Below are 27,898 nucleotides of genomic sequence, written 5' to 3'. Positions count from 1 at the left end.
TACTGCTGATATATTTTTTTGTTAAGATGAAATTATTATTGATTGATATTGAGAGTTAGTGTTTATTACTGTTAATTTTCTAATGTGTCCTCTAATGCAAATGTAGTTCATAAAATGATTTTCTCTTTTTTTCATGGGCGTAAACACAAATTGACACTTTTAGTATAAATTAAATTGCATTGGTGTAGATTTTGGCTCCTGCTTCTTCACTGTCATTATGATAAGCTGCTGGTGTCAATAAAGCTGTATACTGTGTAGTACCAGGACACTAAATTATGGATGTAATGCTATCAATCATCAAAACAGATGGTAAATTCTGCTTTTATTTATTATCTGGCTCTGGATCCCATTCCTTCTGCCACATTTAGATTAATGACAAAGCCTTTCTTATCGTAGGCTATTCCACTTTTCTTACTGCATTATCATTTAACTTCAGAGCTGCTTTTTCCAGTTTATCAGGAAAACAAACAAAAACATTTTTCAAATCATTTCCCACCCTGTTTAATGATGTGATTCTCCATAATGAAATCTTATTTGAGGACAAAGTGAATATATGTGTGACTACTGTGTCTACACCCCTGTGCTAACTGTTTAGATGTTAACTGCAGGTACAAAAACACATTTCACTGTACATTGTACTAACTGTGCATGTGACAAATGCTCATCTTATCTAATCTTATGTCCATGAAGGTTATAATATTGAATTTTGTGGAAACTGTTTAGAGAAGTGCTGGTAGAACTATATTTTGAATTTGAAATCAGTTGTTAGTGTTTTATTGAGAGGTGTTGATGCCTAGATTTATTATTTAGGTATATTTATTTATGTCTGGATATTTAACATGCATTTGAAAGAACATTTTAAACAAAGAGACTTAAAGATAAGATAAGATAAGATAAGAAAACCTTTATTTGTCTCACAATGGGGAAATTGCATTGTTGCAACAGCAAAGTATAAGTACACAGCAGAGTGCCAAAGGTAGCAAAGATGTAAGATAAATAAGAAATTTAAAATATTTTTAAAAAATGAAAATTTTAAATTGTAGTATATATGATTAATCTAAACATAATAAAAATGATAAAGTTTAGATTTCCTCAGTGGAATTAGATTTATTATATAGACCTGATTATCATGCCTAGATATTTAACATGTATTTAACATTTTAAACAGTATTCAAAGAGACTTAAAATTGTAATGTGTAGGATTAATCTAAACATAATAAAAATGATAAAGGTTAGATTTCCTCAGTGGAATTAGATTCATTGCGGTCTGACTCATGCCTTGCTAAGTGGCATGGCAGGAAACATAATAAATTTCTGAATGGAGACTTGACCTACAACTATGTAATACCTACAACCACCACCAGAGGTCGACCCACATCCTTCTTCCTATTGAAGCCTCGCAGAAAAAAAAATAAAAAATAAAAACTCACTTTCCCTTGTAGCATTGCGCGGCCCCCCTCCCATCTCGCGCCTTCCCTCTTGTGTCTCCACGAACTGCTAGCCGTCGGTGTGTGTTGTTGTTGAAGCAATGATGGCGGCAGCGGGATGCGGATCAGCAACCGCGGCTGCCGTAGGAGGCCAAGGTGGAACCGCTACGGCCAGAGGTCGTTTCCCCGGTCGGCCTTGGTCGTCACGCAGTCGTTTGCGCTCTGAGAAGCGATGGCAACTCGGACGATCAGGCTTAGAAGGTGATGATGTGACTAATGGAGGGCCAAGGCCCGCAAACCTGGTGGTATCGTTAAACGAAGACCAGTCTCACTTGCGCTTACTTGGGATAGAGGCGAACCACAAGATCCTTGGCCAGGCTGGATACAGCTCTAGTGGGAGTGAAGAGGTGAGGTCCGAAAACGAAGCAGGAGTTAGTATCTTTATTTCATCTTCTCACATTTTGTGTGATCGTTAAATGTGCGAGAATGACTAGTGTCCAGAGCAGTGACTGGTTATTACCATGGAGAAATGTCAACATCCCTCTGCCAAGCTAACGCTAACGTTAGCTGCATGCTAACGGTACGTGCTAATAACGTTAGCACGGCGGAGCTTCCCGTTACATTTAACGAAGAGTCGCAACACAAAATACATTTTAGACCAAGCGGCAAAACACTGCGAGGCACATTAGAGCTGTCCCCGTGCAGGTAGGAAATATTAGGGGGGTTGGAAACATGAGTGGAAGATTTTTTAAAAAGCACGTAGTGAGTAGCTACGCCAGTTTGTAAACAGGGACCGCAATTCATCTGTGGCCCGCTCCTTATCGGGCCAGAGTAGCAGCCAGCTAGCGAACACAAAGAACGGGGAGGCTAGCGCCCACTCCTCTGCTTTTATACGCTGTCCAGCTGCACACAGAGCTGCTTATTTAGCTGTTTCAAACAAGACAAGTCCCACAGGTCCCGGCCTGACCCGTCTATATAACCTAACTGCGGCGGAAATGCTAAGTTTTCATTCTGGCTAGTTACGTTAGCTTGTTTGCAGACAGAAGTGAGTTGAAGGCTTTTGAGAGGAGGAAATGCTAACTGCTAGCTGACGTTACTAACCATTAACGTTACGTATTTAAATGGTGGTGCAAAAATGCAGGAAAGCCAGTTGCACCCTTGTTGTACATTGAAAACACCCTACATATGACTACATGTGTCTGTTTTAAACGGTTGGACCCTTTCACGTTACACCTGCAATGTGTTCTGACTTGCCGTAATGGGATTCATAAGTTTTCTAATTATGTCTGTGCACACAGTAGTAAATAATCTTGATTACACATAATCACACAATCTAAAGTTCAGGCAAAGTTCCCTTCAAAAAGCGAAACCATTTTTAGTTGCGACTCATGTTTTATGTTCTGCAGCTCATAAGAGATGTGTGACCATAGTTGGTTTGAATGTGAAAATTAAAATCAGTTGTCACTTGCCTGTCATTGGTTTAAAATGATAAGCAAATAGCATGTTTTTTTTTTTTTTTTTTTTTTTTTTTTGTCTATATTTTTATTTTTTCTTCATTTTATTTTTATTGTTTGACACATCATTTAGTTTGCTCAAGTTTAGCCCATTAGGATAAACATAACATTGTTTTGTCACGCTGGACATTAATCCATTCTTCATAATAAATATTCAGAGACAAATGTATTAAATATTATTTTTGCTGATTGTGTGACAGCCCCCAATAGAGCAGTGTTAAGTAGCTTCAGGTATTAATTGGCCTTTTTTTTTTTAAAGGGAGATGACTTCAGAGGATTTGAATCTGAGAGAAAGGGCTCCAAAGGATCCACGTGGTCTCGACAAAACACTTCCAAAGGTAAAAAATAAATAAATAAAACATGTTTCTTAATAACATGACCTCTTTAGTGTAATTTATTAACTGCACACAGCTGAAGGTTTAACAAAAGAGACCTCTTTTCTATTCAAGTTTTGCATTAATTTGAATACATTTAGTTATATTTAATGTTTTTTTTTTTTTCTTTGTTTCGTAGGTGATGCTGTCAACACAAAATCTAAAAGACAAAGTGAGAAGCTACCGCCTAAATCGCCAGGAGTGGAGGCGACTATTACACCATCTGATCCTGTAAAAGATGTAAAATCACTGGAGGAAGTTGATGGCTTATCTCTTGAGGCAGAGCCTGCAAAAGATTGCAGGAAAGGTTTGAAGGGAAAAAACACTATGGACCGACAGTCCACTAAAAGCTCATCGGCAGCACCAAGGATTACTATAAAGTTGGTTGCCAAAAAGAAAGTGAAAACTGTAAAGGAGCCTAATAAAAAATCTGTGAAGAAGTTGAAGATTAAAGGAATTCAGGATCAGCCTAAAGCCAGGGACATTCAGGGTGACCAGATTTCAAGTGCTCATGTTAAATTAAAAACTGAACCACATGAGGATAAGCATGTCGCAGAAGATAAGGGAGGGGGGACTGTACCTGCACGGAGGCGTGGGAGGTCTGCTTCAAAGACAACGGAGCCTGTCTTCCAGACTAGCGCCAAAGTTGTGGTTGATGACCAAAAATCAAAGGAGAGAAAATCACCCGATCAGCTCGACACTGGAAAGGACAGCAGGACTGTGGAGGCAAAAACAAATGTCAAGAAATTAAAGCATAAGGAAACTGCAGCAGAGCGAGGGTCTGAAGTTAACCAGTTAGTGACTCGTAGAAGCAACAGAGTCACTAACCCTCAATCTAAAAGAGTCTCAGATAGTGCGGCTGGACCAGAGAGTCAGAGTAAAAGTGATGCCATTCTGACTGAGCCCAAGTCAGAAGTTCCTAGCATAGTGGAAGCCAAAGCGTTGGTGAGAGGTGGCAAACGACGGCAAAGCAAGAGGCTGAATAAGGATGTTACGGTGCCAGAAAACCATAGCCCATCATCCACGGAAGTGGAAAATTTAGCTGTGCAACCCAGTGACAGTTTGCTCTTGAAAAACAAAGAATGGAAGGTCCCAAGTTTAAAGTTTATACGGATCAGAAACCCAAAATATGATGCACAGGGTACTCTGAAGAATACAACTCGGAAGAAAAAACTGCGGAAATTTATCTGGACTTTAACATTAGTGAAGAGAGAAAGTCACAAAAAGAGTACTGAGAACACTGTCAAAGTAGCAGAGAAGACTGTGAGTGAAGTGGATCAGCCCCCTCCTTCTGACATCAGTATCAACAAGGCTTTGAAAGGAGCTGATAAAAAGTCACAACTGGATAATGCAGCTCTTCAAGACAGTAAAAGCACAAAGGATGATGACTGTTCCCAAAACAAGGCTGACATGGCATCTGAGGAAAAGTCCACATTACAGGAAGAAGTTGAAGTGGACAACACAACAGAAACACCCCCACAACAGGACATCAATAAAACAGATGAAAAAGTTGTCCCACCTCTTCAAATCAAAAAAGTCTCCTCTCCTGGCAAACATAAAAGCTCTAAACCATCGTTTTTAATTCAGAATGTTAGTCCTGTGCCTGAAAAGAAAGACGATGTGTTGAAAGACCTAAGTGAAGTTAATGAAACTAATCCGTCATTTCTGGACACTGAAGTCACACCAACTAGAAGACTAAGGAGGAGGGCATTAAGCCTCGATTCACGACAAGTAAAGTCTGTTAGTCATAAGCCATTGACCACTCAGAAACAGAGGTTTGGAACAAGTCCACAGGGTGCGGATACTCCAGAGGTGCATGTTGAAGATTCTTCTCAGGTTTCAACTGAAGACTCCAGTTCACAAGTTCTTCCTGAAAATGCTTGTCAGGTTATATCTGAGGAATCCTCATCGGTGACCAGTGTTAATCCCTCGAAACTTCCTGATAAGGATTCCCCAAAGATTGCTGACCTTCCCCCAGAGGTGCCAGGTGAAGTTTCTCCACATAAAGTTGAGAATGAGGTAGAACCACAGATCAGAGAGGCCAAACAATTGCCTGTGCCTTTCAAACCTAGAAGATGTAGAAATAATAAATTAGGGAAAAAGAAGTCAGCTCAGAAGAAGATGGCTGTTGTCTCCCCTGAACCTGATGCCACAACAGAGTCGGCTGCAGTTGAAGCCACTGAGACAGAGTCTGTGCTACAGGAACCTACTCAACCTTTAGTTACAGACGTATGTCTGCCAGAAATGAAAGACTGCACCCAGACCGAGGCAAAAGAGGACCCTATTCCAGTGGAGCAGGAGCAGATACAGCCACCAGTAAAAGAAGAACCAGATATACAGTTGATAGATAATGAAAAATCTTTGGTTTCAGAAAATCAAGCAAGTGATCCAAAAACATCATGCCTGCAAAACAACCCCTCGAAAAAAGTGAAAAAGAGGCGCAAAAGTTTGATTGGCCAGCGTCAGAAACACAGGCACAGGAGCAGAGATGGGAAGTTTGCACCACTTAAGTTGCCTGAAAATCAGGAAATTGTTGAAGGAGATAGTGACATTTCCACCCCAGTGGCAGCTACCCCACTGGCCCCAAGCTCCACACTTACTGGAATACACAAAAGGTACAAAAAGAGACAGCCAGGCCTTCAGTTTACTGGATCTGATAGGGCAAAACCACAGTCTAAAATAATTTCTAAAATGATAGAAATAGGGCTTGAAAAAGACAGTTTGAAGCAGGAAGAAACAGACTCGTTAGTCGATGAGGCACCGGCGAGTGTTATAGATGCTCCGCCGGGTAAATCAAAGTTTGTTAAAAACATTAAGCACTTCATTATGCCTGTCGTAAGTGCCCGATCTTCACGGGTGATCAAAACCCCGCAAAGGTTTATGGATGATGCTGGAATGTCTGTTTTACCACGAAGAAACTCCCCGAAAAAGAGTTTACAACTGGGCTTGCAAATACGTCCAGCAAAGAGGCGAGATGATGTGACAGGCAGACCGATATCCCCTATTCTGCCACTTGATGAGGAGGACCTATTAAGCGAAGCTCAGTTGGATGTTGATCTGTTCTCAGCTCAGGACCTAGACGAAACAATTGACATAGCTGACAGTCTGTTTTGTGATAGAAAAAGTGGTAAAAATGAAACGAGTGGCTCTCCTCTAAAGAACTCTAGTTTCAAATGGCACATGGCAGAAGAGTCGAGCGAAGAAGTGTATACACTGGACAAAACTCCAGAGAACAAATGTGAGGATCTGTTTTTATCTACACCAGCTGATAAGCCCACAGACGTCTCTACTGACCTCCTGGATGCTCAGAAAAAGAAAACTTCCTTCAAGTTTAACAAGCAAACAGCTAATCTCAAGATTTATCAGAAGCTAAAGCCACACATAGGACTTTCCAAAAGCAAAAACATAGGAGAGATGGACAGCGTGAGTAAACCTCTTCAGCCCCCTGTCGATTTAGCAGAAGGACTAGATGATGAGGCTATAAGCATTAGCCTAAGACAACGGGATACAGAGGGTGAGAAGAACAAGTCCAAGCTGAAGATCGAAGACCTTGATACTCCTGGAGTGGTGAGAAAAGTTTCTGTGTGCGTTAGGACTATGAACTCCAAGTCTCTTGCATTGCAGCACAGCAAAGAGGAGCATTTAGCAGGCAAAGACACTGCCCAACTTCACTCAGGTAAGCAGAATAATTAGAAAACAAATCATATGTTTTATGACCTGTGCAACCTTGAAGCCAGGACTCTCCAATGGACCAGAGGTTGGCAAATATTACTTTATATCCACAGGAGAGCTGCAACCAGAGCAGACCTCAGGCCCAGCTGAAAGTGATAACCATGGGCCTGTGGAGAAGGGATCTTCACAAAGAGCACGCCTCACTGGTGCAAATAAAAGAATGTTTAATCTCCTCAGGAAAGCCAAGGTCCAGCTCTTTAAAATTGACCAGCAGAAACAGCTTAAGTCATCTGGGGTAAGTTCAAGTATATTTTCAGTCACTGTATTCTTTAAATGTCCGTTATTATATTATTATAGAAGAGGAAAATCTGTGTAGGAATTGCACATTTTCTGAATAGTATTGGGCAGGTTTGTAGTTTTAAGATTGCTGTACTGATGCTGTGTATTTTCCTATTAACCCTGTAGTTGTTATCTGGCCCAACTGGTGCCAGGTCTCGAGATGTGTCCTCTAAGAGACAAAGAAGAAAGCAGAAGGTGCAGCCTGATTCTGAGGTTCCCGTCAAGACAGAGCCACCTCAAGGACCAGTAGGTGTTCAAATCGATAGATCTGTAGTGGGGGAGGGGCATTGCTGTGTAGATCCAAATAAATATCTTGTTTCCCCCTGGTTTTTGCCAATATTTATAGTTTTTTTTTAAATTATTTATTTAACCTGCTTTTGTAGCTAAATTCAAATATGAAAAATACTCAGCTCCCTTCCCGTATTTTTCCTCCAGCCACAGCTCGTCTCCCCGCTTTGCCAGGAGTTCCGCAGAGTGGGAGGTCCACGTATCAAGCACGTTTGCCGTGCTGCATCTGTGGTGCTCGGGCAGCCTCGAGCGTTGGTTCCTGATGACATTCCCAGACTTAGCGCCTTGCCTCTGCATGAAAGAACTGGCATTTCCCCATCAGCCGTTACTAAAGGTAAATGTGACGTGATTGACAGACGTAGTTGTATTTGATAACATCAGTATTTGTGATAGTATTGGCTTCAGTTTCCTGCTAGAGGATGGAGTTTAAGTTTTATTTTGTGTTTCATATGAGTACTGTTGAAACCAGACTTTTTACTTTTAAAAATGGATGCTGAACTACTTTATGAAAAAATGAAATTCAGCAACATTTATGTTTGTTGTTGCAGATATTGGGTCTCCCTCAGAGTCAGACAGTCCTGGGCTGTCAGATCCAAAGGTCGCCAAGGTCAAGAAACCATCGAATTTTGTGAAACGGAAAGGACTTGGGCCGTTTGGCTACCGCTCTCGCAGGTGTGGAGTATGCAAAGGCTGCAACCACGAGGACGACTGTGGCAAGTGCATGAACTGCCTTGACAAACCCAAGTTTGGTGGTCCCAATACCAAACGGCAGTGTTGTGTGTAAGTGAACTTGTAAGTGATTATTAGTTACTGCACAGTATTCAAAACTTATTAGTAATCCTGTTTTTTTTTTCTCTACCAGGTATAAGAGATGTGATCAAATTGAAGAAAGAAAAGCACGCAGACTAAGTGGAAGAACAGCACCCAAAGGTATTTCTTCATTCGTGCACGCACACTTCATGTTGCTCTCATACTTTCATCAGATTCTGCATGCCATCTACATTTCTTCCCCATCCCCTCTTTTCTTAAGGGCCCTCTAAGCGGCGGCGATCCTCTCTCAGTGGGGGTCATTCAAGTAATGACGAAGGGATCGAGGGTGTTACGGACTCACCATCTGGTCTCCAGGGTGACGACCACAGTCCGTCAGTGAGGAAACAGCCAAAGCGTGTTGTGAAACCCAGAGTCTACTTTGATCTGGTGGACTACGACTCAGACCTGGATGACAAAGATTTCTCAAGTTCTGCCTCACCAGCCAGGAAAAGGGGTTCTGGACCACGATTCAGTCAAGGTAAATTCCTCACAAATGTAGGTCAGACAAGACACTTCATTCGTGGTCTATTTGAGTATTATTAGTCTTAATGCAACGCAAAAAGTACCTGCTTACAGGTAGTGTAGGCCTTATTATTCTTCTTTATAATATATATTATATAATAATATATATTTATAATATAACTCCAATTTTCCTTGTACCATAAAGACTTTATTTCGTTGGATGGATTCCTTGGAGATATTTCAGATGATGAAATCAGACATCGAAAGTCTAGCTCACACCGTGTACCACCAGGTCGCCGCAAACCTGAGAAGGTGAGTAATTCTTATTTTCGTCCATTTCAAAAAGGTCACCAGGCTTCTGTTTATATGCTGTCATCTTTTGACACAGTATGAAAAATAAACCATTTCCTACCTGCTTCTTTTTTCTTTCTTTTTTTTTTAAAATAAAATTCAACACTTGCTGCGTCTTTCTACAATTTTCGTTTTGTGACGTTTAATATATCCAAAATAAATCATTGTGTAGTTCCAGCTCTTCGGCAACCACTCCTTCATTATAGTATAGATTGCTATAGTGTTCTTTTGTTTCGTTTTGTTTTTTTTATTTGTTTTCGTTTTTTTTTTTGTTTTTTGTTTTTGTTGTTTTTTTTTTGGTGTCAGTAGAAAAATTTGGATTTGCAATGATGAATCTACTTGAGGCTTTAGTCTTAGTTAAGCAAAATTTCTGCTTGTGTTTTAAGGGGTTAATGCATAGTTAATAATATAATTAAGCTCTGCCGTAGCTGACATGTGCTTCTTCACAAATGTAAAAAACTATAAGTCAGGACTACAGTGGTTACAGAGGGGCTATGTGAACTGAACTGATCAGCATTGCCTGCATTTATGTTATGGTTGTTTGCAGGGTCTGTCATCTCAGGGTCCTTTGGAGCAGACTCCTCCCAGCGTCCTGGCAGCTTTGGCCCATGGATTTGAGCAGAGAGATGTCGAGTCTTCTAAACCTACTCATAAAATCAGGGTTGACTTCAAGGTAGGTTTTCCCTATTGTGTATCACGTATCCACAGTTTTAATATTCCTCAACTCTTTGTGTTCAGGTTTTAAAGCAGCCATATAATTCCTGTAAGGTACTCTGAAAATGAACAGATTTGTGATGTACGATATGTGGAATTTAGCACAGGTTTGGAAAACCTTTTTAACATTTCACATCTATTAACCTCAGATTGCTTTAAAACCAAATCACACATAGTAAGTCAAAGACATTATAATTCACAAGGCAACGCAACAATGCTGATTTTGGCCACTAGAGGTCATTGTTGAACTGTGTTTCAACTGATTCCTTAAATTTTACATTTTGAAAGAGAAAAAAATTCTCACCTTTTGAAGTCTTTCATTTAACCTTACAGCTTCCCTCAACAGTTAAAGTTCTGTGTATTTGATTATTTTTATAATTATTGGTCAGCGGACCTGTATGACACTGGTAACTACACTGAGCAGTTAATATTGTTCTGGTTTTGTCTCATTTCAGGAGGACTGTACTCTGGAGAATGTCTGGAATATGGGTGGTTTAAGTATATTAACCTCTGCACCGCTCATGCCACCATATGTCTGCTTCCTTTGTGCCAGTAAAGGGCAACATGAGGTAAACGCTCAATAGATTTTGATCTGTTTTGCAGTAGTTGATCAGTTGCAGTAGTTGTTTTGGCCCTTGCTTCTGTTGACATAGGATTCTTACACTGTACGCTTCCAAGCCACATATGTGGGTGTTTATTAGTTTTCAAGACATTTTGTGTGGATATCTTTTTTGCAGATGCTGTATTGTCAAGTATGCTGTGAGCCCTTCCACCTGTTTTGCCTTGAACCAGCAGAACGTCCCTCTGAGGACAACAAGGAAAACTGGTGCTGTCGTCGCTGCAAGTTCTGCCATGTGTGTGGCAGGAAAAACAAGCCCTCAAAGGTAAAGAGTGGTAATTTCATTTGATTTTCTATACTTTTTTTTCTTATCCATATTGCTGCAGTTCCTTCAATAACCATCATATTTTTGTGTCTCCCTTAAGCCTTTGTTGGAGTGCGAACGATGCCAGAACTGTTATCATGCTTCCTGTCTGGGATCGAACTATCCAAAACAAAACAAGAAGAGGAAAGCTTGGGTAAGTTAACATTTCTTAGGGAACACAAAGATGTGTGTTATTCTCCACAGACATGCTGAGGTTGGAATACATTGATGGTTTTTGTGCAGGTTTGCATGACATGCATCCGATGTAAAAGTTGTGGAGTCACACCAGGGAAGAGTTGGGACACTGACTGGAACCAGGACAAAGGACTCTGTCCAGACTGTTCAAAACTCTATGACCAGGGTGAGGATTGAATCTTAAACTCATATAGTATATTTGTTTATCCCTTATCAGTTGTCTTTAAGCTGCTGTATTACTTACCAACACTACCAGGTTATGCTAAGACTAATCATCTGTCTGTCTGTCTTCAGGTAACTACTGTCCAATCTGCTTCAAGTGCTATGAGGACAATGACTATGACAGTCAGATGATGCAGTGTGGCACATGTAACCACTGGGTACATGCCAAGTGTGAGGATCTAACAGGTCATTTAAATTTTTTGTTCAAAAGAAATAAACCTTCAAGTATATTGTCTGATAAAACCACATCAAACTTAAATTGAGAAATGTTTGTTCTTAGCTGCTTTGGAGTAGTGAGGTTGATTTGTGTAACCTAATTCTAAAAAAGAAAGGACGTCAAAACAATGAAAAGGGTTGAAGCGTGAAGAGGGAACAAAAGGGAACATCAAAAGTTCATTGCTTGTTAAAAATACTCTAGAAATGTGAACAGTGTGTGGTTTCAGATACACTGGAGAATAACTTGTGAAATGATTACAGATGAGCTGTACGAGATCCTGTCCAGCTTGCCAGAGAGCGTAGTGTATTCGTGTCGGCCTTGCAGTGTGACCCAGCCCAGCGCCTGGAGGGAGCTGCTCTATATTGAGCTCAGGGCTGGGGTGGAGAAGGTGCTAGCTTGCCTGCTTTCCTCTACTCTTACCCAGCACCTTGTCACCTGCTCACAGGTAGGAGACGCAACTTCCAGATGTGACAGATGTGACACGTGGTGTATTTATGTCCGTGGGCTTGTAAGTCATACGTGAAATAAAGCATTTCATATATGACTTGATTTCTGCTGCAGTGTGAAAAGGTGGTTGATCCTGACAGTGGAATAGAAGGACAGCCAGCCTGTGACCTCAGAGCTGTAGGCAAGAAGTTTGACAAAGGCCTTTATACTACGTTGGTGAGTACACACCCTCTTATTCAGTGTTTCCCCTTCCATTCCTTACTGTTTTCTTAGCAAAATAAGAACCCAGGGAGGGGATGCATTATGTCACTGAATGTTCTGCCAGTTATGGGTTTGCTAAAAAGAATACTAAGGGGAACAGTGGAACCGAACTGATCCTAAAACAAAATAAAACCCTTTTTCATAGAAAATGTTCCATGAGGATGTTGTTCAAGTGGTGCGAAAGAGGCTTGAGCAAGAGGAGGATCTTCCAGAGGAGCAGAGACCCACTGCCCTGGCACGATCTTATTACTTAAAGGTGCTGTATGACTAAAAGACACTTCTCCTTGAACATCATTCAGTATTTGATAACATGACTTGGTCATAGTTTAAACTTGCATTTATCAAGAATTTTAACTTTCTGACAGATTCCATTGTGAAGAGGTCTGACCTGAATTTTCCTTGAATGATTTTCGTTGTTAATTTGCTAACTGGAGTGTGAGAAATGATACCTTTTTAAAAATGTGAATTAATATTTTTAATTGACTGATCATTTTTCTGTTAGCTCCTTGAAGAAGTATTTAATTGGTTCAACAGCCAAGACCCAAAGGTATGGAACCCTTGTACCAAAGACTTGCCCATGTGAGTGATGGTTATCATTTACTGGTTTGTATACATCTACATTTCAAACTCGCTTTTCACATGCATGACCCTGTCCCAAATAATATGGCTCTCAAGATATTTTAAAGCTAATATGTATAAATCATTGTGTATTTAGTGTAAATATATTCATATTCTCTCTGTGGCATCAATGTTAATGAAAATGTTAAACCTTTCACAATTTAATTCTTTCCTTAACAGGGGGATGCTGTCCCATGCTGTCCATCCTCCTACAACAGAACATGTTTACGCACAGTGGCAGGAGAGGAAAGAGCTCTCATCCAGGGCTCCATTGGGCCTCCTGCAGGAGGACAATGGACAAAGCTTAGATGTAAAAGAAGAAGATGCACTTTCTCCATTGTCTGGGGAGCCGACAAGCCAGAACCACCTCAAAACCAGCAGGGTTGTTAGGCTCAGGTTCAAAGGTAATGCTGTTTATTCAGGAGGGGTGACGATAGAATTGGCCGCTTGTCTCGTTTTGTCTTGCACAGTGTTCAGACCTTAAAGTTTTTACTCTTGCACATTCATACAGGGAAAAGAGGCCGGCTTTCAAAATCTGACTTAGACACTGGATGGTCTAAGGATGATGAAAGACAATGCTCTTTGTGCCAAAAATATGGAGATCTCAAACCTAATGTAAGTAATGCATTAAACAGTAAATCAACAATACCCAACATGGAGACGACTTATAAATACTGTGCAGGCTGTAATGTTTTCTCGTGTCTTCACAAATATCTTTGTGGTGGGGTTCACAGGAAGCAGGGAGGTTGCTGTACTTGGGCCAAAATGAATGGGCACATGTGAACTGCTGCCTCTGGTCAGCTGAGGTGTTTGAAGAGGACAATGGCTCTCTTCTACATGTACACAGTGCAGTTGCAAGGGGTCGCCTGATGGTTGGTTGTTTGTTGTTGTTTGCTTGTTTAATATTGTGTATTCATTTATAAAATCAGTGTTTTGATTACTAGCAAAACTCCATCTAAAGCTGCCAGGACAGTATTTATATTTGAAATACTCTGACTCAAACTTTACCCATCACCCTCATCAATCCCTACCCCGTCTTAGCGATGTGAACGCTGCAACCAGACGGGTGCCACAGTGGGCTGCTGCCTGACATCTTGTCAAAGCAACTATCATTTCATGTGCGCGCGCTCCCGTCACTGTGTGTTCCAGGACGATAAGAAGGTCTATTGCTACAAACACCGGCATCTCATCAGCGGCAGGGTAATTTGTTAGTTCTTACCAAAGGTTGGAACAGTTTCAAAGTTAGACTTTGGTTTTTATCACATTTTCTCTTGTTGTTTTTGTTCAGATGATAACTGGTCAAGAATTTGAAGTAATCCGCAGGGTGTATGTGGATTTTGAGGGGATCAGCCTCCGCAGAAAGTTCTTGACAGGACTGGAGCCAGAATTGATCAGTGTTATGATTGGTGAGCAGCTTTTTTTTTTTTCTTTCTCCAGTCTGTTTCACTCCTCGGAATTTGCTAACATGAGCTTATGCTCAACTCATGTGTGGTGTCAACATTGTCCATACTCAGGTTCCTTGCAGATAGAAAACCTAGGTGTGCTGACAGAACTTTCAGCCAGCAAAGGAAAACTGTTTCCTGTGGGTTTTCAGTAAGTTACACATTATCTGTTCAAACTTTCTTGAATAAATAAAACATTTGCTCTAAACACTGAATGAAAACACTTTTAAAACTTTGTTTTTCCTTCTTTAGATGTTCTCGTTGGTACTGGAGTACAGTTAATCCATTGCTCCAGTGCAAATACACATGTACAGTTCGTGAGGTCCGGCCCATTGTCCCTGAGAAGCCTGTTGAGGAGATGCCAGACCAAGGAGACAATCACACCATTGCTCACTGCCCCTGTCCATTACCTGGTGTGTGTGTTTTACTGCTGAAAAATACGTTAAGAAGGGATTAACGTTATATTGATAACAATACTAATAGTTTCTTCAATTATTTTTATAAATCTTCAGAATCTGTAGTGCGAGAGACTGATTTGACAGATTCCCAACCCCCAGCCGAGGAAATCTTTGTCCCAGGACCTCCTGTCAAGACAGATCACAGTGCAAGGCCAAAGATTCCCACCTATCCCCAACCCAGGCGACCAGCTGGAGGAATGTCCCGACCTCTGCCATCCCCAGGTAACATATGAATACATAAAATTTTTAAAGTCACTAAAATATGTTTCTTCAATAAATGTCAGTCAATTAATTCTGTTTTCTTCTTAGGAGCAACCCAGGTGAAACCCCACCACATATTAACCATCAGTGACCTGGAAGAGACTCGAAGGGTTCGTCGCCACAGCCCCCACTCACAGACAACAGGCCTTCGCAGTCACATGACCCCCCCTCCTCTGGGCCCTCTGACTGGACCGGTCACCCTTCGTGCTGGAAAATCTTCCCTTTCCACTTCCCCACTGTTCCCACTGGGTGCTACAGACAACCTGATAAATTCCCCATCACCCCGTCCCGTTGGAGGTAGAAGCGTTTCCTCAGTCCGCTGTCCTGGGAACACAATGACCCACTGCACCTCATCTTTCTTTCCTCAGTCTCCCTGGCAGGACAGTGTGGGAAGCTTTCCCTCTCCAAGTCTGTCTTTTTCTTCATCCATACAACAACTACCCAGAACCCGCTTATCACTTGATCTGAGCCAGTCAGACTCAGTTGAGGTGCCACACAACTTCTTAGCTTCACCAGAGCCTGAAGACGTCTCTCCAGCAAATGGTACGTCACCCCAAGGGGACTTAGACCAACAGAAGGATGAAGAAGAATTTCCCTACAGTTCATTTCATAAGGATCCCAATATCAGTCTGGGTCAAGAGATGAGGACAGAACTGGAGATCGAAGAGACTCTCCTAAACGAAGGTGTGGCAATGAACTGTGGGGGGCAGATAGTGGTGGAGGGTGATGATCAGGAGGAATTTTGGGGAGGAGCTCAAGAGGTACACAAGAGGAAGACCCTTGTTGCCAATCTGCCACGGTCTGCAGCCTCAGCCAGGGATGATTTAGGAAACACCTCTTCTGATGATGACATGGAGCACTATTTTGACTTCTCACGGAGAATAGTCAGTTGTCCCGGATCAAAAGATCTTTCCAAGTCTCCTTCCTCCCCATCCTCCCGGCCGATGGCTCAGCTGGACGGCATTGATGACGGCACAGAGAGTGATGCAAGCATAGTGACCAGTGATGAGACTCAGAAGGTTGAGGGATCAACTCAAGCTCAGATCCGAGCCAAAAACCTAAATAATAAAAATCTCCCTGAACTACAAACCGCAAACACCACACAAACAGGGTCATCCAATAATATTCCTGCAGGTTCTTCATCAGTCACCGTCTCGGTTCTCAACACATGTCCTGCTGAAAGTCCACTTCAAAATCCACCTAAATCTGTTTCCAGAAACCTTTCACTCAAAGAGCAAAGTGCTGACAGTTCAGTAATAAATTCAGCGACCAAACTTCCTGCTCCTCCAGTTCATGGTGCTTTGCCTAACTTGCTCACAAAGGTACCTGCAACCTCCTATTCAGTGGGGCAACTCCAGGATCCTAGTCTAGGGTTTGCCTCAGAAACACCTCTTGTTCTTGAGAGATGTGACACTAGTTCACATTTACCTCAGATGGTTTCATTGCTAGAAGGCGCCCCGCTTCAGACCCAACGGCCTGAAGCTTGTAAACTCCTGAACTCAGAGACTGGCAGCAGCCAGTTTGTACCTTCAACTGAGGGCTCCACTGTGTTAATGAACCACTTAACAGCAAATACAATAGCGCCCTCGTTAGGAGAAGCTGCTGATAACAGTCAGCGCGCCCTGCTGGATCTTATTCAGCCCTCTACTTTAATGTCCACAGGCGTACCAAACCCCTCTCAAGGCCTGGTAGACTCCTTGCAAATGTATTCCTGTTTACCAGGTTTCAGTCAGTCACCTCTAACAAGTATTACGCTTGAGCCAGTAACATCCTCACAGGAGTTAACAGCCTTCCCGTCCATGGAGTCTACAAAACTAACCACCCTCAGACCCGTTGGAGATGTGACCCAAACGCTGCTAAATGTTGCCCCTCAAAGTGACCCAGCATTATCAGCTATGTCAGGAACCTTTCCCATGTCAGGAACTGTCTCTTTACCGATTTACTCCACACAAACACAACCACTGGCTTCTACCGCTGTTACTTTCGTTTCTTCCTCTGCATCAGTACCATCTGTTTCTGGGTTGTCAGCACAGTGTTCAACTGTGTCAGTCCAACCTGCTTCGGCACCTGTGATATTAAATGGTTACAGCTCTGCATCTGTGCAGAAGGAAGCTGCATCTGGTCACACAATCTCAATCAACGTTTCTACCCCTAGGACCGTTTTAGAACCTCAGCAGCCAGTGGTACCCCAGGCATTACCGGGTCATGCCATTCTTACTGTGAAAGAGGTGGGAGGTCCAAATGTTGATCCTACACCACATGTTCTGCTGGTGAACCGCCTTGGGCAGATTTTTGTAAAGAACCCAGACAGCAACACTTTTCAGCTGCCCACTCCCAACTCCCCTTCCTATAACTGCGTCACTCAGATTGCAAGCCTTTTGCAGAGCAATGCACTTTCAGCTACACTAGCAGCAGCTGGCAGTATGACTGCTCCACCTCCCGGGCCCAACATGGCAGCAGCAGTTCCTCCGACAGTTACACCTGCCGTTCAGACTCCAACCACAATTACACAGCTGCTCGCTCAGAATAGTAACGGTGCGGTGGCATCCGTTAATGCAAAGAAACCAAGAAAGAATACGAAAACACCAAAAGATGAAACTGTTCCAGAGTTGAAAAAGACAAAAAAGAAGGAGTCCAGTGCATCCAAGAAATCCAAGTCATCCAAGACGTCAGGGCAGCCATCTCTGTCGACCGAGAATCCTCCTATGACTCCTGCTGAAAGTGCTCAAGCAATTATCAACCAAGCAATGGCGAGTAACTACACTCCGAAGTGGAGCGGGCTTCGGACACTAAGCCCATCCTCGCTCGTCTTGCCACCTGGCCTGTTAATTGAACCAGAGCCTGCAGAGTCGCCTCGCTCTCCATCTCCACCCCAAGCACCCGCTCCTACGCCCCGTGCTCGCACACACGTCCGCATGAAGAGAGTGTCCTCCCTTTCAGACCGCATTGTCACAAAGAAGTCTAAAGTTGACTTCCTGCCACCAGAGAGCATCAGTGAGGATGAGGAGCGGCGCAAACCTACATTTTCAAGCATCACCAGCAGAGCTTCAGGAGTTCGCATCAAGACCCCCACAGTGAAGGGAGTACTGAATCTGGATGAATTAAAGGAGGAGTGTATCAGTGATTCTGATAGCTCAGGGTAAGATTTTCTTATCTTAAATGATAAAACTCAAAAGAACATCTGATAAGCTGTAACCTTAAATATTAGATGCACTTTGAAATGATTTGAACACCAGAAATGGGGAAAAAAAAAAATGCTGTACTTTTAAAGTAAGAAGTTTAACATGGTTCGTCTATTTTCTGCTCCAGAGACACATTTTATTTAACCTCCTATAAAGAAGGTAGCCAGTACATCCCCGTTGTGGTTTCTGGAAACACTATTTTACATAGATGGACAGTTTGGTGTCTAATGAGAAGTGAATACGGTGTCAGATGAGAAACAACTTGCAAATGGATATATAAAATCCATGTGTTTGAAAAACTTGTGAACTCTTGTTTTCTCAGGTCAGAGCCTTGGGATTATATGTCTCGTGGTGAACAGTGTAAACTGCATGCGTGGGAACCAGTTGGACCCAGTAGCATGACTGAATGGAAGAAATACTCTGGTAAGTTAATCATGTTTGTGAAGTGGTCACTCATTGCTGACTTTAGGAACGTCGACCAAAGAATGTTTCTGATGAATTGGTTGCGACATTTAGGAAAAGTGTTGCATAGACTGACTGTGTTTTTCTTAGGTGCTGCATCTGCCTCAGATGATGAAACACCACCATCTGGTGAGGATGAGGAATGTCTGACTAACAGAGAACAGCCACACTTGGTATTCGAAATAACCAGTGATGATGGTTTCAGGGTGGAGGCAGACAGCATTGAGGGTAAGGCTAATACGACATGAGATAATAAATATCTTAGCAGGCTTGAATTTTGAATTATGTAACTGGGGAAATTTGTTTCTGGTGTGGATCATCTGCCATCACTTATTTTTGCTCTATTCATTCTCTATTCAACTGTCCTTGCAGTGGCTTGGAAAGCAGTCATTGATGGGGTGCAGGAGGCACGAGCATTAGCAAGGTTGAGACCCCTGACCTTTCAGGGGATTACTGGACCCCGTATGTTGGGACTGGTCCATGATGCAGTGCTGTTCTTGTTGGAGCAACTTGAAGGGGCTCACCGCTGTCAACGCCATACCTTCCGTTTCTTCAAACAGTTCAGCCAGGAGGATGACCTGCCCGTCAACCCCAGTGGCTGTGCCCGCTCTGAGCTCTACCTTAGGTGTGTTTACCTGAGTTCTTACAGTGTGCTGTGAGCCAGAAGCACATAGCATTTTACATAATATGAAAGTCTGATTTCTAAGTGGTCATTTCTTCTTTTCTCTTAACAGGAAGTCAACTTTTGATATGTTTAACTTCCTGGCTTCTCAGCATAGACAACTTCCTGACATTGGGCCTTATGATGATGAGGAAGACGAGGTTCTTTTGAAATCCACAAGGTCCAGATTCATTCATTTACATGTCAATTATTTTACTAACTAAATTCATTTTTAAGTGGAAATCATATCTAAAGACCATTAAGAATTTTGTTTGAATGATTTCACTATTTGGTTCTGTATCTCTTTGGGTTTTTCTTTCTTTCAGACGGGCTACTAGTTTGGAGTTGCCCATGGCCATGCGCTTTAGACATCTGGAAAGAACATCCAAGGAAGCTGTTGGTGTATACAGGTCAGCACGGAACCACAAAATAATATAATATTAAATATAATATTAGACTTCTGTCTAAAGCTAAAAAATAAAAAAAATATTGAGTTGCCGATCCTAAAGCATCAGCTGCTGTTGGGTTTAGATATTGTACGGGGGACAAATGCAGTTGTACAGCAAATTATGAATTTCTGAGCAGGCAGGTAAAGTTACCTAAATTGCAGTCCAGTTCTTGTCTGTAGAGTTGTACAGACACCTGTATGTGCAAGATGGTTTTACACAAAGAGGGAAAAGCTGCACATTTACAAATCTAAAGCAGCCTTTTTAATTTGGGCCATCTGGCCTTCTTCATTACATAAGCCAGAAATGATCTGTCAGACAATGTTTCCGCCAGTTTTTCCAAAAGCATTAAAATATGTACAATATGTGTTTGAGTTCTCCCAGTCAGCAGTGGGTGGAGCTGTTTCTTTGGCACGCAAAGGAAAGCAGCATATTAGATGGGAGAGGCCATAGAAGGAGGATTGTGGAAGAGTAGCCCGTATAAAGTTTCAAGTGAATCAATCATCAATGTGTTGTTCATTGCGTAGCTGCAGCACCGTCTGTCATTTTTCAGTGCATGTCGAAACTGAGCTAAAGAACTTATTGAGTTGGAAACAATTTGTAGGCGTCAGAAAGAACAAAATATCATGGGGCTCACAGGCTGATATGAGACTGAGGGCAGTAACAGATCAAACCGATTGAGAGAGATGACTTATGGATTACAGCTGCTAGAGTTTATTCTTTCACCTTTGTTTACAGAGGCACATTTCTAATCTGAGTCACGATGCTTCTCAAGAAGGGAGTTTCATTCTTGAAACTGGAACAAACTATCCCTTCCAGTTTTTTGCAATTTCATGTTAGAGACATTCAGGAAGCTGAAACAAAAGCTAAAAAGATGCAATGAAGATATGTAGGAGACTGAACCCGAAAACACAAGGCTGCTTAACCAGAACACCACAGCAGTTGTAGTTGCCTCATCTGGCTGTACTTTATGATTGAAATAGCTTCATGCCTCGTAATGCTTACCACATGTGCCGTCTTAGTGGTAGCACAGTAATGTGCACTAGTTACAAATATACAGATACAGTTAAGGCGGCTGGGAATGTGTTTTCTTGTGTGCTAGCCCACTGCCCCACTATAGTTGTATTTGTTAAATGTAATGATAAAGTATAGTATAAAATGTAATGAATACATTTTTCTGAGTTGAGTGTGTACACCACTGTTGTAAACATCACTGGACCGTCGCCCTGTCTGACCTTTGTAGGTCTGCTATCCATGGCCGTGGCCTGTTCTGCAAGAGGAACATTGAAGCAGGGGAGATGGTTATTGAATACGCAGGCATCGTCATCCGCTCAGTGCTCACTGACAAAAGGGAGAAGTACTACGATGGCAAGGTTGGTCAGGTCGCTGTTACTTTTACCAGCTGTACAGTAATGTTGGTCAGTTATCCACGGGACTTGAAGGTCAAAGGTGAGAAAGGTGGGAGGATGTAGTAATAGGTTTCATGTTTACCTCTGCAGGGTATTGGCTGTTACATGTTTCGGATTGATGACTTTGATGTGGTGGATGCAACCATGCATGGCAATGCAGCAAGATTCATCAATCACTCCTGTGAACCAAACTGCTACTCACGAGTGATCAACGTGGAGGGCCGAAAGCATATCGTCATCTTTGCTCTTAGAAAGATCTACAGGGGAGAGGAGCTCACTTACGACTACAAGTTCCCCATTGAAGACGCCAGCAACAAGCTCAGCTGCAACTGTGGAGCTCGACGATGTCGGCGTTTCCTCAACTGAGAGATCCCTTCAATGAAAAGGGAAGGATCCTGTTTACTAGTAAGCCTTAAATTAAGATGGCACTGGATTGGGCTTGGGGAGGTGTTGGGCGGTTTGCACAGCTGGGGAATTTGGCCACTAACACTTGGTGAGTTAGAATAAGAAAGCAAACCTGTATGGAAAAATCAAAAAATCAGGTTTAAGGTCACAAGGTACAGAGAAGCCGTTCAGCTGGTACTGCAGAGTCATCAGAGCTGTGCGGGAAGTGGTTTTGGTATTCATGGCGAGTTCTTTAAAATGTGTCTGGGGCTGCTAGATCTAAATGGGCGGCACCGACAGAATTTCTTCGATAACACACATCAAGCCTTATTTGTTCGAATCATTGCCGAAATCCTATATCTAGACTAAAGACTGAAAGATTCCTTATATGTTCTACTCATACTGAGCGGTGTAGGCCTGTCCGTAGTGCACGTGTAATCATGATCGCTCCATCCTCCAGTGATGGGAATATCACAGCCCCATGTGAGTAGTAGTGAAGTCAGTTCTTGAGCCATACATTCACCCAAGCCTGTGTGTGTTTTATCATACATTTGATGCTGATCACGTTGCTAATATATACTTTTTTTTTTTTTTTTTTTTTTTTAGACCGAAAAACAAAACAACCATGGTGCTAAGCTTTGAAAGGTCTTTCACATCTTTAGTTGGACTAAGATGTCCTGCAGATCAGGACTTGTTTAGCTGTTTATTCACCCTGTTGCCATCATGTATCTTGAATTTATGCACTCAAGCAGTACTCTTTATCATCATTGGAAAATAGTGTCTGTCTAGGTTTCACTCTTGATGTTAGAGCTACTGTTTCTCATCTGCTCTCTTCCTGTCTGAAGCTGAAAATAGATTCACTGCGATGTAACGGTTTGAGTCAGTACCATAGTGTCATACCTATAAAAATGGAAACTTGTCTGTAAGACATTTTCTTTTCTTTTTTTTTTTTGCCTCTCTTGATGTACAGTGTATGTAGCAAACACTACCCAAGCCAAAAGTGAAGAGTTGTGGTGATTATCAGATTTTTAAAAATATATTTTTTATTACTCTCTTGGCAGATGCTCATTACCTATTGCAATAAGACTTCGCTGCCCTGCAGTTGCACATATATATAACCATCAAACACAACTTCTCCTCATCTTTGTGAAACAGTGAATCAGGGAGAGCACTGGTATAAAGCATTGCCACTGAGTGTGTGTGCGTTCAGCTCTGGTTACGAACATAACCGCTGTCGTTGCAGAAAACATTCGATCTGAAATGGAGCTGAGAGGATGCACTTAACACCTTAAAATAATGTTTAATGCTGTTCTTAGTTGATTCTAATTCCATTCACACACTGTTCAAATTAATAGTTATATTTATTCATGTTTTGAGTTATATTTTTAATGGTAAAAGCTTGTGCTTTGTGTAAACTGTGGCGATCTAGTCTATTACGAGATCTGCCCATTTGTAAATTTTTTTTTTTTCTTTTTTTTTTAGTTACAAATGATGTCCTTTGTTTTTCCAGTTTACTTGAATTTTCTTTTGTGGCTGTTATGTCATGCATCAAGCCTTTTGTGACACCAATTGTTCTAAAGCAGGTATTTTTAAAGAATAGTTTTATTTTTTGCTATGGTAGATTACTGACCATCTTAGAATCCACCACAGGAGCAACGTGAGCACTGTTTGCCTCCCCAAGCCCATTATCTTTTTTTTTTAATTATTATTATTATTATTTTATTTTTCCATCTCTTTCTGTCCAAAATTATTAGAGAAAATTTACATTTTGTCTTAATCCATTTTTCCTTCTTGCATGTCCAATCACTGGGATGGAGCCCAGATTAACTCGTGTCAGTCACTTAGCTGACTAGAGGAGCAGAGTCACTCCCAGCTTCTTGTAAGGATTCTACCTCAGCTGTTTAAACAGATGTTTGGGAATACTGATGCAAAAAGAGACGATGATCATTTAAGAGTAGCTCGGTTTTAACGTCCTGCAGAGCTGGTTTATGTGGGGGGTGTTTGTGTGGGTGCCTCTGTGTGTGTGTGTGTGTGTGTGTCTGTGTGTGTGTGTCTGTGTTGTGTGTGTGTCTGTCTGTGTTGTGTGTCTGTGTGTGTGTGTGTGTGTGTGTGTGTGTGATTGCTTGCAATGAAGGATCGAAAGCACTAGTCAAAACCTGAAGTTATCATGACCATCTCTCCCAAGATCTGTTAAGAAAGCTGTATGTTATATATATATTTATATATAACATACACACACACACACACACACGTGCATATAAATATCTATATATATATATAAATATATATATAGTAGGGTTATTTTAAAGTAAGTGTAAAAGACATAACATGAGAAACTATGTGATCTTTAAATTTACGTCTTTGTTACCATGTATAAATAAGCCCTGAGTTTGTAAATATTTGTATACATATTTCTAAACCTGTTTAATTTTTCTATGCACTTTTTTATTTATAATGTTATTTGCTTAATAAAGATGTTAAGATGTTTGAATATATTCCTTTTTTTATTGAAATAGCAATAGCCAACAGTGTAAAGAAATATTTTATAAAAAAGATTCATATTTGTTGCATCTCCAATATTCATTAAAATGTAATGATTAAACAAATTCAAATTGGAAACTCTTTTCAGTTAATAGTTGTACATGTATAATCACAAAAGCAGCATTAGGGAGACAAGAAATGTCCTGTCAGAGATATATTGATATAAATGTTCCACTTCTACCCAAAGCATAATGCTGATTTTGGAAATTGAATAATAGAATTAAAATCCAAGCATTTGCAGTGAGAGGCCAGAAGCAGTCAGGGGAGAGAGGGGAGAGAAAGTGTGTTTAGCCTGAGTTTGGCGAGAACAGCAAGGGCATCGTTGCGCTCCATCATTCTGAGCAGTTCAGCCAGGTGCCCCACCGTCCAGTCAGGGTTCTTGGCGGTGACCCCCTCCAGCACAGCTTTCAGAGGGCTCTTGCTGTCCTTCAGGGAGTAAGTGTAAGTTATCCAGGTGGAGGAGAAGGAGCAGTAGGATGCCAGATGTTTAGTGTTCTTTGCTCCGTGACACTCTGGGTCTAATAACATCACCAACTCTTCCAACACGTCTATATTGTCCAGCACTGTCTGTAAGGGCGCAGCCTTGATGTATGGACCTACACGGGGAAAAGGTGGGATCATTGAGTGAATTATCTTAGGGTTGTTCTAGCTGGTGGAGCAATATGAAGGATAAACACATCAAGACCAAGAAGATGAAACAGTCCCTGATGGTTCCAGACACAGATATGTAAAACTGCACATCCCAACTATCTCTAAAAACACTGACAGACACTGATTCACATTGTGACTTGTGCATAAAACATTTAGAAACGTCATTTTCACTCACTGAGGACAGTTTCCAAGTCACTGCTGCCACTTGAAGAGGAGAGTTGAGAGAACCTGTTATTGTCTGCAGCTCTTTCGTAACCAGTCCTCATGTTCTGCTGGACTGGGCGAACCCATAGCATGAGATACACATATGGTTAGCACATGTTGAAGAGCTAATGTCTGGAGTGCCACATGACCCCTGACTCCAAAGAACACACCCAGATATTTGTAACACACCACACTTGTTTTTCTTAAGTTTGTCTGGGGTTAATCTTCATAATGAACAAACCTCGTTTCCTCTTTCTGGAGTTCAGGTAAACAAAGAACACAATCATCATGGAAATTATGATGATGGCTGATGGCAACGCCCCTGCACAAACAAAACCAAATATATATATATATAAGTATATATGTATATGTTTAAATAAAACAATATGTTCTTGTTCTATAATCAAGGGCAGGTTTCTCTTACATAAGGCTGGGGAGGTGGCCCTTTGCTGTCTGCTTTTCTGAAATGAAAACACTGGTTGACTGAGAACAAAAGGTCTAAGACATTTTTTCTAACCTTTCTAACCAGAACTTTCCTTTTTTTCTTACTCATGTAAGGAAAATGTCACTGAGGTCACATTGTTGATCCAAAGCGCCTGTTACATTTAACAGCTTACACTTTATGCTTTTCCTCTGTGGATCCCCGGAGAGAACAGACTGTGGACTGACTGACTGACTGACAGTAATATGAATTATTATTATTATCATCATCATCATCATCATCATCATCATCATTATTATTATTATTATTATTATATGAATTACCGATGATGTTATGCTGGGAGAAGCTGAAACACGCGGAGAAGTTGTCGATTCCTGAGAAGACAAAGAAACTACACTCAAAACTGCATTACAGTAACACTACATGATGTTATGGGAACATACACTCACTGTGACAGGAGGTTCGGTGGTTCGGGTTCTAAACAAACCAGAGAAAATATAAAACTGTAGCTAAACGTCTTTTAAAAATTCATAATAAATAAATTTAAGAAAACAGAAAAATTCATCTGGGTCCCTGCTCGTTTTCTCAGAAAAATGCGTTTTCCTTACCGGGTTTCTTTGCACTTGGTGTCCGACGTGGTGCTGCAGGGGTGGACGACCTCATGCCCGGGTTGACAGATGGTGCAGGCTCGGCAGTGAGTCCTGGTACCGTCATTGAAGGTTCCATTTTTGCATCGTCTGTGGTTCGGCTCATGAAACCCTCCGTCGTCATCATACCCACAGTTAGGATTAATTTCAAACCCTACAGCTTTTAACACAACACAACAAACAACAACATACCATAATATAAAACAATATAAAACAACATATCACAACATAAGAAAATAAAAGAAAATCCAGGCTTACATGGCTTTGGACAAAACGCACATGTCCCTGCAATATTGTCCCAGTAGGTCGTGAGATCTTTGCACCTCTCGGAGTGTCCCATCACTGAACTGCGCTATATAGCGGAAAAAGGCTCAGTAAACCCTCAGCATAGCGCCTCCCACCAGACACATCGTCGTCTGGTCTACAGAAACCCAGGTAAACGCTCTCAGACTAGGTATCTTTACTGTCCCCGGGTCTGGGAGCTGACATAGAATTTTTAAATTGCATGTTTCTTTTTTGTGTGTATCTGGAATAAATGTATGATGGAAAGAGCTGGAGATGTGTGTGAATTCAATACAGAGGAACAGAGAAGCTGCAGGTAGGTCTGTGTGTGTGTTTGCTGCACCATGATGAATAAACCAAGAGGGACAGTATTTTATGGACATTAGTTTATTAAGTGACCTGCGTAAAGTCTAGTCCTGGACTGTGCCACAGTGGCCATGTGGCCTAACTCTGTGTAGGCAAATAGCCACAGCACTGTGGGAACTGGTCACACAAAAAAGATGCTGCTTCACTGGAAATGAAGGACCAAGTGTTAATACGTTGTACTAAAGTGCAGGCTGCTTCAGTTTCAGCAGTGAAGTGTAACACTGTGCACCCTCCTCACATCAGTTAAGAGTCTTTGGAGCTGGACTTTAGCTGGTTTGGTTGGTTGGCGTTCCTATTTTAAAGAACACTGCAGTCAGTCTGAACTTAAAACTCCACTTTTCCTTTCTGTGTCTCTGTCAACCACTTCCTCTGCAATTACAGCTCCAGTGTTGTTAAATCTGCAGCTGAGAAAAGGTCCGACAACAGGCTAACTTCTCTTCTAGTTTTGCCTCTTTCTACACAGAGGAACTTGGTTCTTATGAAGGTTCTCTCACACACACACACACACACACACACACACACACACACACAGGGTTCAGTCTCTTTCCCAAAGACACTTCGACCTGTGAACCAAAGAAGCCAAGGACCGAACCACCGACTCTGAACAAAGGTTACTCCCCTATTCTCAGCTCTTGTCCAGGGATGTCTTCACTTTCTTTCAGCTGCCTTGTGAGTGTGTGTGTGTGTGTGTGTGTGGGTGGGTGGGTGTGTAAAAGCATATATATCTGTAAAAGGTCAGTTGTCTTTTTTTTTAGACGAAGATATTAGCACACTGTGCCACTGTAAGAGAAACTTTTGTCTCCTTTTGTTTCCCTGCACTGAATTTAAATTTAAATGATCAAAACCTTAATACGATGTTTTGGTTTTGATTAAGGAACTGAATGTGAACTGGATTTTGAATGTGAGGAGTTGGACTAGATTTTGACCCGGGGTAACTTGAGCCAGATGTGAAACCGTAGGGTAACGTGTAAGAGGACTGTGGTTCGGGTTTACGGCTGCGTATTGTTCTTTCATGGTATTTCAGTTTCCAGCATACTTACAGACTTACGGTGACACTGCAAAAACGCAAAAAGTCACTGTGGCCACAGTTCCTTTTTCTGCAGAAATGAGTTTGGTTAATTACAGTGCACTAAATCACGTACAGAGCTAGTTTACAATTTGCCATGCTCACCAGAGTTAGCATTCAGTCCAGTGTCCTTTTAAGGGATTTGTTGGGTTTTGTGCCT

The 27,898-nt window shown here is 41.6% G+C and overlaps 3 protein-coding genes across 6 annotated transcripts; 1 reads left to right on the top strand and 2 right to left on the bottom strand.

Moving 5' to 3' along the window:
• The first annotated feature begins 1,455 nt into the window (after positions 1-1,455).
• On the top strand, positions 1,456-24,032 carry kmt2bb (lysine (K)-specific methyltransferase 2Bb). 3 transcript variants are annotated; one of them, XM_033325581.1, is made up of 37 exons: positions 1,456-1,858; positions 3,201-3,279; positions 3,455-6,991; positions 7,101-7,282; positions 7,453-7,572; positions 7,762-7,948; positions 8,163-8,394; positions 8,477-8,544; positions 8,645-8,902; positions 9,092-9,198; positions 9,785-9,910; positions 10,407-10,520; positions 10,689-10,835; positions 10,936-11,028; positions 11,118-11,235; positions 11,364-11,477; positions 11,769-11,953; positions 12,070-12,171; positions 12,362-12,472; positions 12,719-12,795; positions 13,015-13,238; positions 13,346-13,449; positions 13,569-13,706; positions 13,876-14,034; positions 14,123-14,240; positions 14,349-14,427; positions 14,529-14,689; positions 14,789-14,956; positions 15,044-18,134; positions 18,500-18,600; positions 18,730-18,867; positions 19,012-19,264; positions 19,374-19,481; positions 19,627-19,710; positions 20,990-21,119; positions 21,246-21,567; positions 21,609-24,032. In XM_033325581.1, exons 1-36 carry the CDS (start codon positions 1,529-1,531, stop codon positions 21,519-21,521), a joined length of 11,619 nt encoding a protein of 3,872 aa, XP_033181472.1. In that variant the 5' UTR covers positions 1,456-1,528; the 3' UTR covers positions 21,522-21,567; positions 21,609-24,032. The 3 variants fall into 3 exon arrangements, with proteins under 3 accessions (XP_033181472.1, XP_026149219.1, XP_026149218.1); XM_026293434.2 differs by having other exon boundaries at positions 1,456-1,834; positions 21,246-24,032; XM_026293433.2 differs by having other exon boundaries at positions 21,246-24,032.
• On the bottom strand, positions 24,025-25,493 carry igflr1 (IGF-like family receptor 1). Of its 2 annotated transcripts, XM_026293479.1 has the most exons (4): positions 25,360-25,493; positions 25,177-25,257; positions 24,907-25,008; positions 24,025-24,676 (listed from the first exon to the last, which is right to left on the bottom strand). In XM_026293479.1, the coding sequence occupies exons 2-4, from the start codon at positions 25,223-25,225 to the stop codon at positions 24,339-24,341; spliced, it is 489 nt and encodes a 162-aa protein (XP_026149264.1). In that variant the 5' UTR covers positions 25,226-25,257; positions 25,360-25,493; the 3' UTR covers positions 24,025-24,338. The 2 variants fall into 2 exon arrangements, with proteins under 2 accessions (XP_026149264.1, XP_026149265.1); XM_026293480.1 differs by lacking the exon at positions 25,360-25,493 and having other exon boundaries at positions 24,907-25,003; positions 25,177-25,272.
• Positions 25,459-26,438, bottom strand: LOC113122270 (tumor necrosis factor receptor superfamily member 16-like). Its single transcript, XM_026293478.1, has 4 exons — positions 26,283-26,438; positions 25,986-26,184; positions 25,827-25,854; positions 25,459-25,751 (listed from the first exon to the last, which is right to left on the bottom strand). Exons 1-4 carry the CDS (start codon positions 26,362-26,364, stop codon positions 25,485-25,487), a joined length of 576 nt encoding a protein of 191 aa, XP_026149263.1. The 5' UTR covers positions 26,365-26,438; the 3' UTR covers positions 25,459-25,484.
• Between the last annotated feature and the right edge of the window lie 1,460 nt (positions 26,439-27,898).

Source organism: Mastacembelus armatus, chromosome 16, assembly GCF_900324485.2.
Source record: "Mastacembelus armatus chromosome 16, fMasArm1.2, whole genome shotgun sequence".
Taxonomy (NCBI): domain Eukaryota; kingdom Metazoa; phylum Chordata; class Actinopteri; order Synbranchiformes; family Mastacembelidae; genus Mastacembelus; species Mastacembelus armatus.
Note: the sequence above shows the minus strand (reverse complement) of the source record. Positions and strands in the feature narration are given on the sequence as shown.